This window comes from Molossus molossus, unplaced genomic scaffold (genome assembly GCF_014108415.1).
Source record: "Molossus molossus isolate mMolMol1 unplaced genomic scaffold, mMolMol1.p scaffold_m16_p_7, whole genome shotgun sequence".
Lineage (NCBI taxonomy): Eukaryota > Metazoa > Chordata > Mammalia > Chiroptera > Molossidae > Molossus > Molossus molossus.
In genome coordinates this window covers 51,629,404-51,646,785 of record NW_023425401.1, presented here as the reverse complement: position 1 = coordinate 51,646,785, position 17,382 = coordinate 51,629,404, and the positions used below count along the sequence as shown (strand labels likewise).

The following is a 17,382-nucleotide window of genomic DNA, read 5'->3' as shown; positions in this document are numbered from 1 at the left end:
AATGCTTATGTTTTCCTACATATCTGAAAAACATTTTTAATGAAATATTTGAGAATAAAATAAAATACAGAAAAACAGGATTGCTTTTATATGTATGTTATTATGTATGTTTATATTGCCTTGGAGTTTAATTAGTAGGCCAGTAAATTTAGAAAATATTACTTTTAAGTCTATACCAAGGCATATTTTTAAGGATGCAAATATTGACCTAAATCATATACATAATATACAAGTCAGTGCTAGCTAGCATTTATGCAAGTTTAATATACTTAAACACTTCACACATTTTTTTTCATTTAGTCATCAAAATAGCCACATTTCAAAGCATTAATTATATTTTATCTATGAGAAAACAGAGACTTAGAGAAGTAAATAGCTTTTTGTAGGTCATTGAGCAAGAATGGGCAAAGATGGGAGTTGATTCTAAGCCTGCCTTATTTCCTTGCAACCTTACATGCATCTGCTCATTCAGTAGAGGTAGGCTGCTCACACTGCATTCATTTAGCCACGAGAAAAGTGTTTAATGTTGAGGGACAAAACTGTCTTTCCCCTCATTTCAAAGTTCAAAGACTGAAATATGTAGGCTCTCTTTGTAAGCAATGGCATTAATAAGACACCGCCTGTAATTGCCACCGGTTTCCATTGGTGATGGAATCATGATGGTAAATCTGTACCTTTATTCACTTTTTTTCAGAATGACGTAGGAGGACAGCGCAGCCTGATAAACAAATGGACGACTTTTCTTAAGGCCAGATTGATTTGCTCAATTCCTGGAAATGATGGGGCAGATACTCATTTTGATGAACTTCGTAAGTCACGTGTTCATTTTTCTTAAAAAAAATAAAAATAAAAGTCTTATTGCCTAATTAAGTCAGCACTCATTTTATTTTAGCCCCAAATGCCTGATTATATAGCCCAGTACAACTTGCCAGAATGGTTCTTACTGAATTTGCACACATGAAGAATACGGAAGTGCTCTAGGTCTGCAAGGAAGCAATTCTTTTTGTAAGGGCCCTCAATGTTAAGAGGGAAACAAAACTACAGCAAGAGACGGAAAGATACTAGCTCTGGGACTACCATGCCCATTCATTTCCCATGCAGGCTTTCACATTGGAAGGAGCCACTGTCTGGATGTAGGTAGCAAGGCATTGTGTTCCTTGTCCTGTGGACGCCCTCTCCTGGAGAGCATGGGAGATTGGGCCAACTCTGTCCCTCCAACTTGTCAGTAAAAATAAACACTCAGAGAAGCACTGGACAGATTCTGTCTTTCATTCCCCACCTTCTGTCCTCTCAAAACTAATTCAAGAAGGAAAAATTTCAGTTTCAAGTTAGCATTATTAGCTTTTGTCTTCTTGAACTTGTCTTTGTTGGCAATGTAAAAATGGTTGCATCATTGATGATTTTGTCAGGATTGTATTTTACAGTATTAAAGTATATATTCAGTATTCATGGATGATCTTTAATGTTTACTGTAAGTATGCTCACATATTAAATAATCTTTTAAAAATATTATTAAACATACTTGTGTTAATGCTGCACAAGTAATTACACAAGTAATACCATACAAATAATTAATTTGTGCAGCTATTTTTATACTTTAACCAAATAGGTAATTGAATTACTACTAAGTTGACAAAATTAAGAACATTTTTTACACTGGGGAATAAAATTACCTATGTTTGCTCTGGTGGGTTTGGCTTAGCAGTTAGAATGTCGGCCTTCGGACTAAAGTGCTGTGGGTTCTATTCCTGCTTGAGAGCACATACCTGGGTTGCAGGTTTGATCCCCGACCCCAGTCGGGGTCATGTGGGAGGCCACCAATCAATGTGTCTCTCTCACATTATGTTTCTCTCTCTCTTTCTTCCTCCCTTCCACTTGATCTAAAAATCAATGGAAAAATATCCTAAGGTGAAGATGAACAGCAAAAAAACACAAAACCTGTGTTTAATTTATATTCAATGTGAAATCATCAACTCCTATTGGAAATAGTCATGGAGATTATCAAGAAAACCATTCCATTTATAAGTGATTGAAGTACACACCTAAGAGGTTAAATGTCCAACTCCATGTCACATAGTTCATAGGAAAACCAGTCTTTTACCCTAATTTCTTATGTAGTAATGTATTGACTTTCACTGTTATCTTCATTTTATATACTGTTTCAAGTCTCAGAAATATTGTATTATTGAAGAAAAAAGCAAACATGTAAACTCAAAAACTAAAAATATAGTGAATTGTTATTTTTTCCCATTAACAGAAGATATTTACTTACTCCCCACAAGAGATGAAAGAAATCCTGTAGTATATGGAGTCTTTACTACAACCAGGTAAGTTAAAAAAAAAGCTTGTAATTCTTCTAGAGAATTGTTATATATAAGTAAGAAAATACAGTCAATGTTCTTTTGCCCCTTCCTTTTGTGTGAAAGATATACATTTTTTATTTTTCTTTTCACCTCTCGTTTCATAGAAATCTTTAAATATCAATACATAAAATGTCTCATTCTTTTTTACCCTCTATATCATTTGCCACAATTTATTTCAACAGTCCCTTGTGCACAGACATTTCCATTGTTTCCAATCCTTTACTAGTACACATAATGCCTCAGCGACTAACCTTGTACATGTGCCACCTCCTGTGTGAGCAGGTATATCTGTGAGCTCAGTTCTGAGACTAAAATGACTGGGTACAAAGGCATAGGCACACCCTGATCAGAATGAGTATATCAACTTGCGTGACATCGAGGTAGCACTAAAGAACTACACGTCTCAGTCTTTGGCTAAGCTGTAATCAGGAGATTGGACACTCTTGACTTTTTCTTTTATCCTCACTCGAGGACATTTTTGCATTTATCTTCAGAAAGAGCAGGAGGGAGAAAGAGAGAAAGAGAAACATCGATGTGAGAGAGACACATCAACTGGTCGCCATCCACACGACCCCAACCAGGGCCAGGGACAAACTGCAACTGAGGTACATGCCCTTTGCAGGAACCGAACCCAGGTCTCTCTGGTCCGCAGGCCAATGCTCTAACTGCTGAGCGAGCAACTGGCCAGGGCAGAACTCTTGACTTTTAAAATGACATTACATGCTATCTTATTTGTGCTTCCTCATGACCCTATGAAGATGGGAGTTTGGCTGCTATTATCACCATATCATCACTGCTCTACTAATATAGGCAAGGTGAGTTTTTATACTTGCCACAAAAAAAAGGAGCCTATTAGTAGTAAAAATGGGACAAGAGCTAAAAGTGTTCTCCTCATTTTCTATGCTGTATTCTTTTCTTCTTTATGCATAAAACTGTCCTGTATTTGTCACTGAATCTCTGTGACTTTCTTAAAAGTTTTCCTTGCATCTATGGAACTTTCTTAAAGACTATATGGACCCTATTTAATTTTGTTTAATATTAATTTTATTGAATTCAGTAACTTACATTGGACCATGTTCAAAGTGCACCTTTATTCCTGTTACATATTACTGCCTACAGTACATTCTCTGAAATACTTTGCACTTTTTCCCATGGCTTTGCTATCAATGTTCATCAATGCATATTGATATTAGATTTGGAGAGGTTGGCAGTGTCGCTGTAGGTATTAGAGAAATGGTCTAACTCCCTCCTTTTGATTATATTAATACACTATTTTTGTGGGAAAATTATAATTTTATTTCTGTGGCATTACCTTCATTTACATATGCATTCTACCTTATGTATAAACTTGAAGGGACTATTGGCTCAGACTATATCAGAAAACAAAATACTAGTTGGTCCATTATAAGATAGAACATGTGAACATTTCAATGTGAGAATAAAGAAGATACCCCTCAAAAGATGCTATTTTTAGCTTCATTTTCCTGCTAATTTATGTCTTAACTACAAGGTGCAGGAAGAACAAATGGCTGTAGTTACTCAAGTTACGCATCTCAGCCCAAGTCTCTTGGGTCTTTCCACGCACAGAGCTGCCTTTGAAGTTCCTGTGTTCCACACACGAGGCAGAGATGTGCCAGGGAGATGTAGCCTCCAGATAGTTTTCCTTTCTTCCTACCAAGCTTCTGCCCACCCAGGGTGTGAAATGACAAGTTAGCTTTGTTCTTGGTGTAATTTATTACCTTATTTTTAACGCCGCCCTGCAGACTGAGGTAATGCAAGCCACAGCCTTTGTCCAATGAGAAGATATAATTAATCTGCAATAATAGCAATGTCATTAAGCACGACGCATCATCGCTTTAAAATATCATAGGCAGGTCATGTGATTTTTATGGGAACATCACCTCCCTTCCTAGCAGCTAGTTTTCTCCCAGGTGCCTGGTTACGGTCAGCTCCCAGGACTTCTCATTAATGTCATTCCAAAAATATTAACGAGTGAGTTACTCCTGCTAAGAGAATCCTTAGCTCATTTGTGTAGTGCTGAGATGATATGTCTCTTTCATCATAAAGGGTGATCTTATATTTAAGAACAGGTATCATTGAAAGTTTTAGACGCAGAGAAAATGTGTTTTGATTTCCATAATTAAATTAAAAGCGTAATATCTGATAGCTGCTGTTAACAGTTTTCATCACTGGTTGGCAAAACTGCCCAGTTCCCATGGAGCTTTTCTGCCTCTTAATTATATGTGCTCCAATCCTGTGTAATTATGAATAATTTGAAGCATCAGATAAGTTACGTATGTAAACTCAAATTCAAGAAGGAACAAAAAAGATTGTTTTAACATTTTAAAATTAATGAAACATTATGTATGAGGAAATTAATAGCCAGTACTTATGGTTATTTATTCACTTTAAGAAAATAGACACATAAATATTAATTACATGTCTAAATTAATATTTTTTTAAAGTAGATAATGTACTTTTTATTTTATAAGTTCTTTAGAAGGCATTATGCTATAATAATTTTAAATAAAATTTAAAAGCATGTGGATAAATATAATACTCTTTTCTACATATTTCTTTCTATCCTCCAGTTTTCCTAGGAAATTCTTATTTATCCATTAAGGGTCACTTAGATGCCACCTACTCCCTGAAAACTTACCAGACAGCCCAGAATTGGGTACCCATTTGTGTTCTGCTTAGCTGACCGTAATTACCTGTAACATAGCTGTTAATACATTTTATTTAGGATTACCTGGCTATAAGCTCCTTGAGATCATACCTGCATTTTGTCTGCAGCACCTATCATATTAGTGCTCAGTACGTGGACAGTGAGTGAAGCGGTGAAGGATCGGATCTTGCTCTCTTTCAGCTCCATCTTCAAAGGCTCCGCTGTTTGTGTGTATAGCATGGCTGACATCCGAGCGGTGTTCAACGGCCCCTACGCTCATAAGGAAAGTGCAGACCATCGCTGGGTGCAGTATGACGGAAGGATTCCTTACCCCCGCCCTGGCACTGTATGTACTCAACTCAATAATGAAATGATTTTCTTAAGCCTGTATTCTCTTTCTGAATCTGTTGTAATAAACTGCATTCTTCACCATAGCAACAAGTACTGCAGGTTTTTAAAATGAACTATTATTTATTTACAGTCAGTCCAGAAACATCCCTGAGATATATTTTACTAAGGGATTATGAAGGGTAAATAGACATGGTTGTAAAGTGTGTTTCCCAAATTTAATTAGGTTATATTACAGGAAGATACAAAGGGAATCCAGAAAGCCTGGTTACCACGGAGGTGGCCGTGGGCATCACTTCCCTGCTCCTGCCTGAAAGAGCTGGGGATGCCACGAAGCATGGGCTCCTCGCCGTCCATGTCATTTCCTCCTACAGACACAGCCACTTCCCTGAAACGTGAATTCGCGACACCCCCATAGAGAAGCATGTCAATAAGGAGGGTTTTTCATCAAGGAGAGAAGCAGCAGCATATGATGGTAAACAGACCAGTCTGTGCTGCTGCGAACGAGAAACATAAAGTGTTGACACTGCAGATATGCTTGGGAAGAGTTCAGAACTGCCTGGGGAATAGCTGGTGTCCACACTGCCCAAGAAATACTTAACTATTTCTTCTTTTTAACAATTTCAAAACGGAAAACTATTATCAGGCATAAGAAGTGTCTGTCATTTAACAGGGTTATTCTTTGATCATTTCTAAACATCAATATTTCTCATTGAATTTCTGTGCTTTTTAAAAATGTGTGCACATATTTACATCTGAAGCTGAGCTTTGAGAATTATGCCTTGTAAATCATGTTTTATCCCTAGTTCGTTCTCAGGCCACTGCTGGTAATGGGGACACAGACGTCTCCCTCTGGACGGTAACAGAGCAGTGTTTGATCAGTAGATCGTGTCCTTTTTTATGGAACTCAGATTTTTAAAAATTATCCTAGTTATTATCAGAGGTTATTTTACAGTTTTACTTAAAAGTGTGGTGGCGGGGGTCATTCTTTCTTGTTGTTCTGAACTAAATTCAGATTATATCTATGCTGGTAGATGGGGGTAACCATATAAGGCAGTTTAAAGAATTTATTTATATAAAACAAAAATACTGAAGTATTTTAAAATTATATCTTAATGGCCAATCTTTTCTAATTGGTTCTGTGTAAGAATGGTGATGACTTCTCCTTCTGAAAGATGTGTGAGCATATCTAGAAATCTATACATAGTATCCAAAAGATACCAATTATTTCTAAGTAACTAGTTATTTTCATACTCTCTTTGAAATCACTATGACCAAATTTGAAAGTGTCTAAAATCATAAATAAATGTGTAACCTTTTTGCTTCATTACTTTATTTTTTAAATAAACATTTACTCTTTGTTTGCATACAATTCTATTAGTAGGATTTTCTACATAATATTTTATATTTTGGAGGGCTGGTGTTGAAGTTAGGAACATTATATATTATGTGAAAATATGTTATACAAATATACATTTTATAAACTAACTTTACCATTTTAAATAATTTTGTATTCATAAAGTCATTGAAATTATATTTTTCTATGTATCAAGTAAGTACACTTGTCAAATTTTGAGAATCTAAGAACCAGAATGGATACTAGAGACCACATATATCCTTGTCAGTTTCAGAGGAGAAAACTGATCCTCAGAATAATTAAATATGTTTCTCAATATTGTATTTCCAAACAGAAGGATAAAGAGGAATGTTGGAGTTTTCTGACCATTCTTCTCTCCTTTATTATTATTTTTTAAATTTTTTTTCTTTATTGATTTGAGAGAAAGAGGAAGGGAAAGGGAGAGAGATAGAAACATCAATGAGAGAGAACATCAGTTGGCCGCCTCCTGCATGCCCCCCACTGGGGATTTGCCCACAACCTGGGCATGTGCCCTGACCGGGAATCGAATTGGCATCCTCTTAGTGCATGGGTCAGTGCTCAACCACTGAGCCACACTGGCCAGGCTCTCCTTTATTCTTAATATTCTCTAAGATTCACCTATTTCCTAAAATTATCTGATTAATAATATCACTGCATGCCCTAACTAAAATTAATGGCATTTATTTGTACATAATCTTCTATATCCTCTCTCATTTGTTTTTAAGCCACCTAATTTCAATAATTTTCATTCAAATAAAGCTGTGTATGTTTTGATTCTCTACAAACCTCCAGGTCAGAAATTTTAGTCAAACGCCATTATTGAACATGCATCATGATCCACACACAGAGATAAGACCTTGCATGTTATCTCAGTACATTTTTACAACAACTTAATAGTGTAGATATTTTATGGATAAGAAAAAGGCCAGTGAGGGTAAACTCATGCTCATGGTCTCATAGCTTATGAAGTGATGAGACCGTATTAAACTTACCTACAAGTCATAACTACATAACTACAAGTCAAATGCTGTTATTTCCATGCCATTCTACCTTCAAAGTGATAAAAGTGAACAACCAAACAAAACCTTGCAGTGTTTCCCGGGTGCCAGGAACCAGCCTGGAGAGCAGAGTCCCCGAGTTCGAGCAGTGGGAATGAAGACAACAACACGGATATGGGATCAGGAGGACTGTCCTCAGCAGGATCAGCCTCAATATGCTTTTTTACATGCCTTTTATACCTGACAGCAAAAGTTTAGTGTTATAAGAAAATAGGATCTTCTTGATATAATGCCCAGGGCTACAACAATGCTGTATAGAATTAGTTTGCCTTGCAGATAACAGGAACCCCCAGGCCCACCCAGGAACCCAGTCTGTTATCTCAGGTATTTCAAGGTACATTGAATAGTCACACTTAGTCCCGAGCTACACAAGCACAATGCAAGCCTAATTCCTTGAGACTGTGGGGGAGGTTGAGTCTTTGACTCAAGACCTCCAGGCTCCATGGACTCTATCAGACACCTAGCTGGCTCCCAGCATCTCTCCCTTCTTTATTTTTTAAACTCAGTAGGTAGATTCCTGTTTGCATCTTGGACATGTTCCACATTCCTGCCTGGACGCAGACTGGGAACAGCCATAATATTACCACAATGATAGCAAGCATTACCCCCGAATAGAATAATGATGTTAATCCATGCCCAGAGATGAGTGTTTGAAATTTATCAAATAATTCTTTAGCTAATTCAGCAGGGGAAGTATCTAATGGGGGTGCAGTCCTAATAGCATTAATATCCGCATGTAATCTCGCTATATCTATTGAAAAATTTTGACCACTCCAAATCCCTAGTAAATGGTTATGTATTTTATCCCATCCCCATTCTGATTGATTATATATTGTTTGAGTTACACAAATCCATTGAAACTGAACATGACACTGCAAAGAGATCCGCACCTTTATGCTCTGAGTTTGATCTCCTATTAGCAACACTGCTTCTTCCAATGCATTAAGTTTAGCCTCTATTTTTTTTTATCTATCTTCTTCTGTGCCCCTAAGGCATCAGAAATATTTTTTGCTAAGCCATTTACATATGGAGCTGTGTGAATTTCTTGTGTCAAAGATACTCCTGCTACTGTGCGGTAGCCACAAAAGATACTAGAGCTGAAGTACCTGCAATTAAACCTAGAAACTGCTTTTGCCGATCAAGCAATGCATTTAGTTCTTTTAAGGCTTCAAGTCCCTTATTATCCTACCATTGACCATTCACTCTTACTGGTACCATGACAAATGCTGGTTGACGCAAAATTAACAAATCTTTTCCCCAATTACTGTGAGAAACACAATTGGTAAGATTGCAATTAATACATTGAATATCATAATGTCCTGAATCTTTTGTTATGATCACTTTTCCAACAATTAACACATAAGGAGGCCCAACACAGGAGTAGGCATTACCATGTGATTGCAGAGTATAACTCTGAGTCCCAGGATGCGTGATAATTAAGTCTAGATTAGTTACCAGTTTTCATGCACTTTTTTGTATGTGACCTCACTGTGTAACCAATATGCCTTCTATAAAACCCCCTGGAGTTTCTGTTAGTTGATAAGTCGATGTACCCCGGGGATTAGCCCTTGACCAGTCACCTAGGACCTCTCCTGTCCCTTCGATAGGGTGCTGTACAGTCAATCCATAGCTGCATTGTCTCCATCCTGGATAGGTTTTAAATACATGTGTAGCATTTCCACAAGGGGGCAGGTTAGAGGGAGTTATTACTTCTCCAAGCTTCTTTCCCCTGGAGGGAAATCCAGTAATGTAAATACTCCATTCCTTCTGTTGAAATGTTCCAAAACTTTCTCCGGAAGTGTTAAGTAATCCATGAGTCATCTTATGGTCCTTACTCACTCTCACACACCCAGTAGTCTCTGTTTCAGAAAAACACATAGGTGGCCAAAGAGATTTTTCTGTATAAATAAATCCTCCAGCCCACTGGGGCGTGAGACGGTCTGCAGATGGGAGGCCTAGAATTTCTGTGTTCGATACAAAAACTGGGACCATGAGATCATCCCATTCCACAGCCCTAAGCAAAGGAGGATCAGGCACATAAGCCCAATAAATCTGTTCAGCGCAAAGTCCATTACCTGGTTGGAGGTTAGAGCCGGCATCATTAGGAACATAGAGGACGGGCCAGTAGAGCCTCCTCCAGCAACCAGGTGATCCTTCGCTTCCTGTGTCAGTCTCTTGATCTGACCCCAGGTCAGAAAGCAGCCTCCCGTGTCCCTCTCGACCCCCAAGGACAAGTGCGAGGGTATTGTTGTGGAGCACGGATGCTCAGGCGGCGCATCTTGTTGGTTAAATCCACAGGTTCCATCCTGTTGGACGAGTTGCTCTGGAACCCACCGCAGATTTTGTTGATTCTTAGGAGAAACACAAATATAACCTCGCCACCAGATTAGTACTAGGTCTAGTCTTTGCCACTCGTTACTTAGGGGATCTTTCCAGTGGACTTCAGCGGACTTACCAGAGGGAGAACGCCAATGCCTTTCAGCCGCAGAGTGTCCTGATGCATCCGAATTTTAAAAATTAAGAGTATAGAAAGCTAGGTTTAAGATATTATTGGGCATAAAAGGGCCGTACTCCTCTTTCTTTACTTTTTGAATTTGAGTCTTAGGGGACTGATTGGCTAGTTCGATAATGCCTTGTCCCTGGGGATTGTGCGGAATGCCTGTGGTGCGGGAGACTTTGAATGTCTGGAAAATTGTGCAAAACTTTTACTAGTATAGGCAGGGCCGTTGTCTGTATTTATCATGGCTGGAATGCCTACGACAGCAAACAAGTCAGTATGAGACCAATGACTTGTGTAACATTTTCTCCTGTCCTAGCGGTAGCAACTAAAAATCCTGAGTATGTATCAATAGTGACGTGCACATAAGATTGCCTTCCAAATTCAGGGACATAGATAACATCCATTTGCCATCATTTTCCTGGGAGCAACCCACGAGGGTTTATACCATATGGAGGCACTGGGGGCAAATGCTCAGGGCATGCAGGGCATGCTTTATCTATTTGACGAGCAGCTTCACTGGTAATATTAAATTGCCTTCTTAACCCTGCTGAGTTTTAATGATGAATAGCATGAGAAGCCTTAGCCTGATCAGTTGCAGAGGCAACAAAATATGTCCCTCATGTTAAGGCATCTGCTTGCGCATTCCCTGCTGCTAAGGGACCAGGTAGGCTGGAATGTGCTTGAACATGACCAATAAAACAAGGATGTCACCATTGTTGAATTAATTGTTGTAAATTTAAAAACATATTAATAACTATAGAAGAGTCACTTTCAGTAAGAATAGCTATTTCTAAACTTTTCATTAGGGAAACAATATATTTTGAATTTGTATACAGATTAAAGGGCTGCGATATTTCTTTAAATACTGCTAATACTGCTTCTAGCTCCACTCGTTGGGCTGAGCTATGCGAGGTCTGCGAAGCATAACCTCGCCCACTAACGACATAACTAGCAACCCCAGTGGTAGAGCCATCAGTGAACACCAGCGCAGCATCCACAATAGGATGCGTTTGGATAATTTTTGGAAATATAATTGGATTTTGGATGAATAATTGTAGGAATTTATCAGCTGGATAATGACAGTCCATTTGTTCTGTAAAACCAATTAATGCCAATTGCCTCTTTTCTCGTTTTGCCATAACCATTGTTGCTGCCTGGTATAAGGTACAACAATGAGAGGAGGCTCTGTGCCAAGTAATTCAATGGCTCTTTTTTCCCCTTGCATGAGGAGCTGAGCAATGGAACTAGCATAAGGGGGGGGGGGGTCACCTTTTTTTGAGAGGAGGAGAGATGAATCCATTCTATAGGACCTTGTTGCCAAAACAATCCCACAGGTAGGTATACCGCAGGGAGGATAAGGATTTACCAAGGAGATTGGTGGTCTCTCCTCTGAACTGCCTGAGTAGCTATGGCATCTTCTACCACTTTTAATGCTGCCTTTCCTTTGTTAGTTAATTGACGAGGACTAGTTGGATTAGAGTCTCCTTTTAATATGTCAAAAAGGGGTTTTAATTCTCCTGTAGTAATACCCAGGGAAGGCCTTTACCAATTTTTATATCCCAGTAATTTTTGAAAATCATTTAAGGTTTGTAAGTGATCTGTTCTAAACTGAAACTTTTGAGGTTTTATCTTTTGTCCTTCGATTAATTTTCCTAGATAATTGTAGAGGGCTGTTTGTTGCACCTTTTCACATTAATCCGTGCAATTGTTCCTGCAGGGAAGCATAAATATCTCTCAACAGAACAGGATCTTTATGTGCGAGCACAATGTCATCCATATAATGAATAATATAAGCTTCCGGAAAGATGGTTCACGCGCCAGCGATGGCCGCAGCAACAAACTTTTCACATAATGTGAGACTATTAGCCATACCCTGAGGCAGGATCTTCCAATGATATCTTTGCATAGGATTTTTTTTTTTATCCTCACCCGAGAACATTTTTTCCATTTTTTATTCAGTTAGAGTGGGAAGGAGAGAGAGGAAGAGAGAGAGAGAAACATCAGTGTGAAAGGGACACATCGAGTGGCCGCCACCCACACGACCCATCCAGGGCCGGGGATAAACTGCAGCCAAGGTACATGCCCTTAGCAGGAACCGAATCTGGGTCTCTGTGGACTGCAGGCTGACACTCTAACTGCTGAGCCAAACCGGCCAGGGCTGCATAGGGTTTTTTTTAATTAGTTGAGGGGACACTGAATGGAAATTGCTCTCGATCTTCTGGATATAATGAAATGGTGAAAGAACAATCCTTTAAATCAATTACAATAAGATGACATCCCTTAGGAATAGCTACTGGAGAGGGGAGGCCTGGTTGCAAAGGTCCCATAAGCTGTATGGTCTTATTAACTGTTTGTAAATCTTGCAGCAATCTCCATTTTCCAGATTTTTCCTTAATTATAAAAATTGGAGTATTCCAGGGACTATTAGAGGATTCTGTGTGTCCTTGCTCCAGCTGTCCCTGCACCAGCTGTTGAACAGCTTGTATTTTTTCCTGAGGTCAAAGGCCACTGCTCCACCCACACTAGATCATCTGTTAACCAGACTATGGGGTCTGCAGTAAGGGAGGCAGGAATAACAGTGACCCTTGCTATAAATTTTGCTCATATCCTAAACCTCGTCTATCCTGATTACCTTTAGGCTGTATAGGGACTTCCCTGCCTTGACCATGCTTGCCCAGTCCCTCTCCAGGTAGATATCCTTGATCTAACATTTGTTTAGCTACTTTCTTATTAGGACTATAAATTAATATTTCCATTTCTTACAGTACATCTCTTCCACACAGGTTTGCTGGGAGGAATGGCAAAACATATGGTTGAAATTGTCCTGTCTCTCCTTCATCATCTTGCCAGGTTAAAATCTGCCAGCTTTGTGAGGGAGAGTTTGTTGGTCCTGTTCCTTGCAGGGTGGTCATAGCCGAGGTTACTGGCCATGAGTCAGGCCAATGACACTGACTTACTACTGATACATTGGCCCCTGTGTCTAAGAGTCCTTTAAACTTTTTTCCATTGATAGTTAATGTTCTTCCTGGTCATTGAGAACCAATGGCTTGCACCCAGTATGCTGTATCAGTGGAGCCGAATCCATGAGACCCCCTGTTTTGAGAGGATCGAGTTTGTCCTGTAACTTTAAGAGAAACTAACACTAGTTGTGCAATTTTCATCCCTGCTGTAATAGCTATAATGTCTCTAGGAGTTGTGCACATGACTTTAATTTCTCCTGTGTAATGATTACCTATGACTCCAGGTAATACCTGCAGCCCTCTCATAGTGAGTCCACTTTTTCCTAATAATAGCCCTACTGTCCTGGAGGCAGAGGCCCATACATTCCAGTAGGAATCGCTCGAGGTCCCATTTCAGGTGTTAGTATGAAGTAGGAGGAGGCACTGATGTCCAATCCTGCACTCCCTGGGGTGGGTCGGTAGAGGTCCTGTACCCCTCGCTGGCCGGGTAGGGTTGTAGTGTATCTACCGACATTGCCCCGATTGTTTACAGGGGCCGAGGCTGCCCCTGTCAGGAGTTTCCCTGCTGATTAAGAGGATTCCCATCTTTGTTTTCGACCTACATTCATTAGCCCAATGCTTTCCCTTTTGGCATTTTGGACATAGGCCAGGCGTGCATTGATTGCTACCCTGTACTTGATTATTGACCCCCCCTTTCAAGCAACATTCTCTGCTAAAATGACCTTTCTTTCCACAGCTGTAACATTTTCCTTTTCTCTTTTTTTCTTTTTGCTGCTGTTGTATTAGCCCTTGCAGTGTAGTTCCCTGCAAAGCAGCTGCAAGGGTAAGACCCTGAATATGGGAGGGACCTATGTCTGCACATAGCCTAATATAATCATCTACATCTCCCTTTTTCTTTCATGGTCGAATAGCCGCTTGACAGGCAGGATTTGCATTCTCAAAAGCCAGTTGAGTAGTTAAGCTATTGCCTGCTTCCTCATCTGTAACTGTTCTTCCTATGGCCTGTGCTAGTCTAGCTACAAAATCAGCATATGGTTCATCCAGCCCTTGTCTAATTTTTGATAGTTCCTCTTGCCATCTCTTGGCCTGCCAAGATGGGTGCAACGCAATGAACATACAAGCACAGGCTGCTTGGAGTGAGAGGGCGCTTTGCAAGAGAGCAAATGCTTCAGATCTCTGGACGCAGTTCCATTTATTTGCAGATTGGTACTCTCAGGTTAAAATTATTTCCTTGAAGCCAAAAGATCACAAACCCTTATTCACATGCAAATGAAGCACCCAATACACATGGGTGGGCCAGGTTTCCCCCCAGGTCAGGTGAGAGTGCTTAACACAAGGTTATAAAACTCCCATCTTCAACCCCCCAACCCCACATCCTCTGTCTTTCCTGTAGTAGGTAGAGCCCTCCAGGCACATAGTGCTATAGCATTAACAATCTGATATGCTTCTCCCGAGAATACAACTTGAGCATTATTAGTAATATATACCCCCTCTCCTACTAACATTTCATAAGTAATGGGAATATTGTTTGCCTGTTTGTGGCAGGCAGCTATATGGGCCTGATCATAATATTCAGCTTTCCAAATCAAGTAATTCCCTCCCATAAGACAGGCTTTAGCTAATGTTGTCCAATCATTAGGAATAAGTGCTTCTCCTGAAAGTCCTTCTAGAACTGCTAGAGTATAAGGCACCGTGGGTCCATATTGGATTGCAGCCGTTTTCAGCTCTCTTAATGTCTTCATAGATAGAATTGAATATGACCTTTGCACTTGATCAGGATTATTAGGATCATGTGCTTCTACTACCGGGAATAAGTGAAATCCTGAATCCCAGACATCCTCCCCTCATTCCTCTGCTTGAATTAGAGCTCGTTACAGTGGCGAGGGACTGTTCCTGGTAGTCATAATCCTCCCACTTCCTTTTGAGGGGAAACATACAGGAACAGGCTCCAGAGCAATAAAAGGGGAGGGATAGGCCTCAGTACATGAGGGCCTTTTTAGGGACTATACCAATTGAGTGTAAGCTGCCCCACAGTATCTATAGGGAGCTTCCCCAAGCCATCATCATGATAATGAGCTGCAACATTATCTAACTCCTCCTGATCTTTGGGGTTTAATTCCTCCCTATCCCATTCAGAATCCCTTTCTTCATTCTCTGCCTTAAGAGGCTTTTCCACTTCTCTTGGGGATTGCTCCACTTCATGAGTGGGGTCCAGTGAATCCCTCACTAAACTCCACAGAGAAAATGTATCTACAGGAATGTTGGCTGGGCCATGAGTAGTATATCATTCTCTTAATGTTTCTCCTACCTTTTCCCATGTTTTCAAGTTAACTGTTCCTTCCTCTGGAAACCAAGAACAAACCCATTCAACAAACTTTAAAAATGTAAGTATTTGCTCCTCAGATACCTTGGCTTCCCTTGCCCGGAGCAGAGACTGAATTAACTGAGCAAAAAGGCGCTGAGATGACCCTGCTTGTCCCATTTTCTTTTACTCCTGACTATTTAATCTGCTCCTCTTTTCCTTTTCCTTACTGCGCGTGCCGCATTAGCGGAGTTCCTCACCTTACCTTCAGTTGTGTCTCGAGTACTCAGGTCCCTGTTCGGGTGCCACTTTGCCAGGAATCAGCCTGGAGAGCAGAGTCCCTGAGTTCGAGCAGTGGGAATGAAGACAACAACACGGATATGGGATCAGGAGGACTGTCCTCAGCAGGATCAGCCTCGATATGCTTTTTTACGTGCCTTTTATACCTGACAGCAAATGTTTAGTGATATAAGAAAATAGGATCTTCTTGATATAATGCCCAGGGCTACAACAATGCTGTATAGAATTAGTTTGCCTTGCAGATAACAGGAGCACCCAGGCCCACCCAGGAACATCCAGTCTGTTATCTCAGGTATTTCAAGGTACATTGAGTCACACTTAGTCCCGAGCTGCACAAGCACAATGCAAGCCTAATTCCTTGAGACTGTGGGGGAGGTTGAGTCTTTGACTCAAGACCTCCAGCTCCGTGGACTCTGTCAGACACATAGCCGGCTCCCAACACCCAGGGACGAATCTGTTCTCTGCACAGATAATCCCGGAGTTTTGAAGCCTTATTGCACTTGCTGTTTCTTTTGTTGTGATTTGGGGGAACACATCAGACTTCAATAAAAACATTGCTGAATGATTTGCTTTCCATGACATGTCTGACTCTTTACTGAAAGTCACTTTATACTCAAGTTAAATTTTTTAAATAGATTATTACAAACTACCTTTGCTTTTACATTTTCTGCATGCATGCTGCTGACAGAGTTGAGTTCTGGCTTATTCTCTCAGGAGTGCCTTCTGTTGACATTACCATTAGGGTAAATAAACACTACAACTTTCAGGGTGCCATAGCTGCTTTAATTTTTTAGTTTTGACATAAATGTGTACTTCCTGTGACAAGTCAGACCTAAATTCTCAGCCTTGCAATGAGATCACCACCCTACAACGTTAATTAATAGGCCTGGAAACGGAAGGGTGCGCAGGATCCATTTACAGATTTCAATCCCTTCAAGGAATTCTTCTGCCCTCTAGTGTCCAAATAGCGTGTCTGAACAAACTATGTTTTGTTCAGATGGACTTTGGCAATCATTAACACACTTCGGGTCTTGGTAATAGGAAACTCCAAATGGAATGAAATATGGAATAATGTGCCATATACTGAGTGGTACAGGTCAGCTGTGGAAATCAAACTGAAATCATGCCCAAAATAACAGGATGCTAGAAAACTCGTAGTCAGGGGGAGATTTTTAAAGGTAGAGGATTTCATTTTTGATATTTGATTTATTATAAAATTACTCTGTCATTTTATTCTGTTTTAATAAGGACTCTTTAGGATTTATGCTTTAATGAAAAATTATTAATGTTTACTTAAAAGTGAGTTTGATTTTTAAACAAGTCTCATAAAAAAAGTGAAAAGAAAGTATTTAAAATGTGTTGTTGTGGTAACAACATTTGAAGTGAGATCTACCTTCTTAACAGATTTTCTAAGTGCACAATACAGCATTGCTATCTGTAGGCATAATGTTACATAGTAGATCTCTAGAACTTACTTATCTTGTGTAATTGAAATTTTATACCCA

The 17,382-nt window shown here is 39.7% G+C and overlaps 1 protein-coding gene across 1 annotated transcript in view; it reads left to right on the top strand.

Moving 5' to 3' along the window:
* SEMA3D (semaphorin 3D) overlaps window positions 1-17,382 on the top strand; it is a 155,337-nt gene that overhangs the window by 103,788 nt on the left and 34,167 nt on the right. The window contains exons 8-10 of the mRNA XM_036247468.1: window positions 695-809; window positions 2,258-2,327; window positions 5,233-5,377. Coding sequence (XP_036103361.1) covers window positions 695-809; window positions 2,258-2,327; window positions 5,233-5,377 — 330 coding nt within the window. The remainder of the gene's footprint in view (window positions 1-694; window positions 810-2,257; window positions 2,328-5,232; window positions 5,378-17,382) is intronic.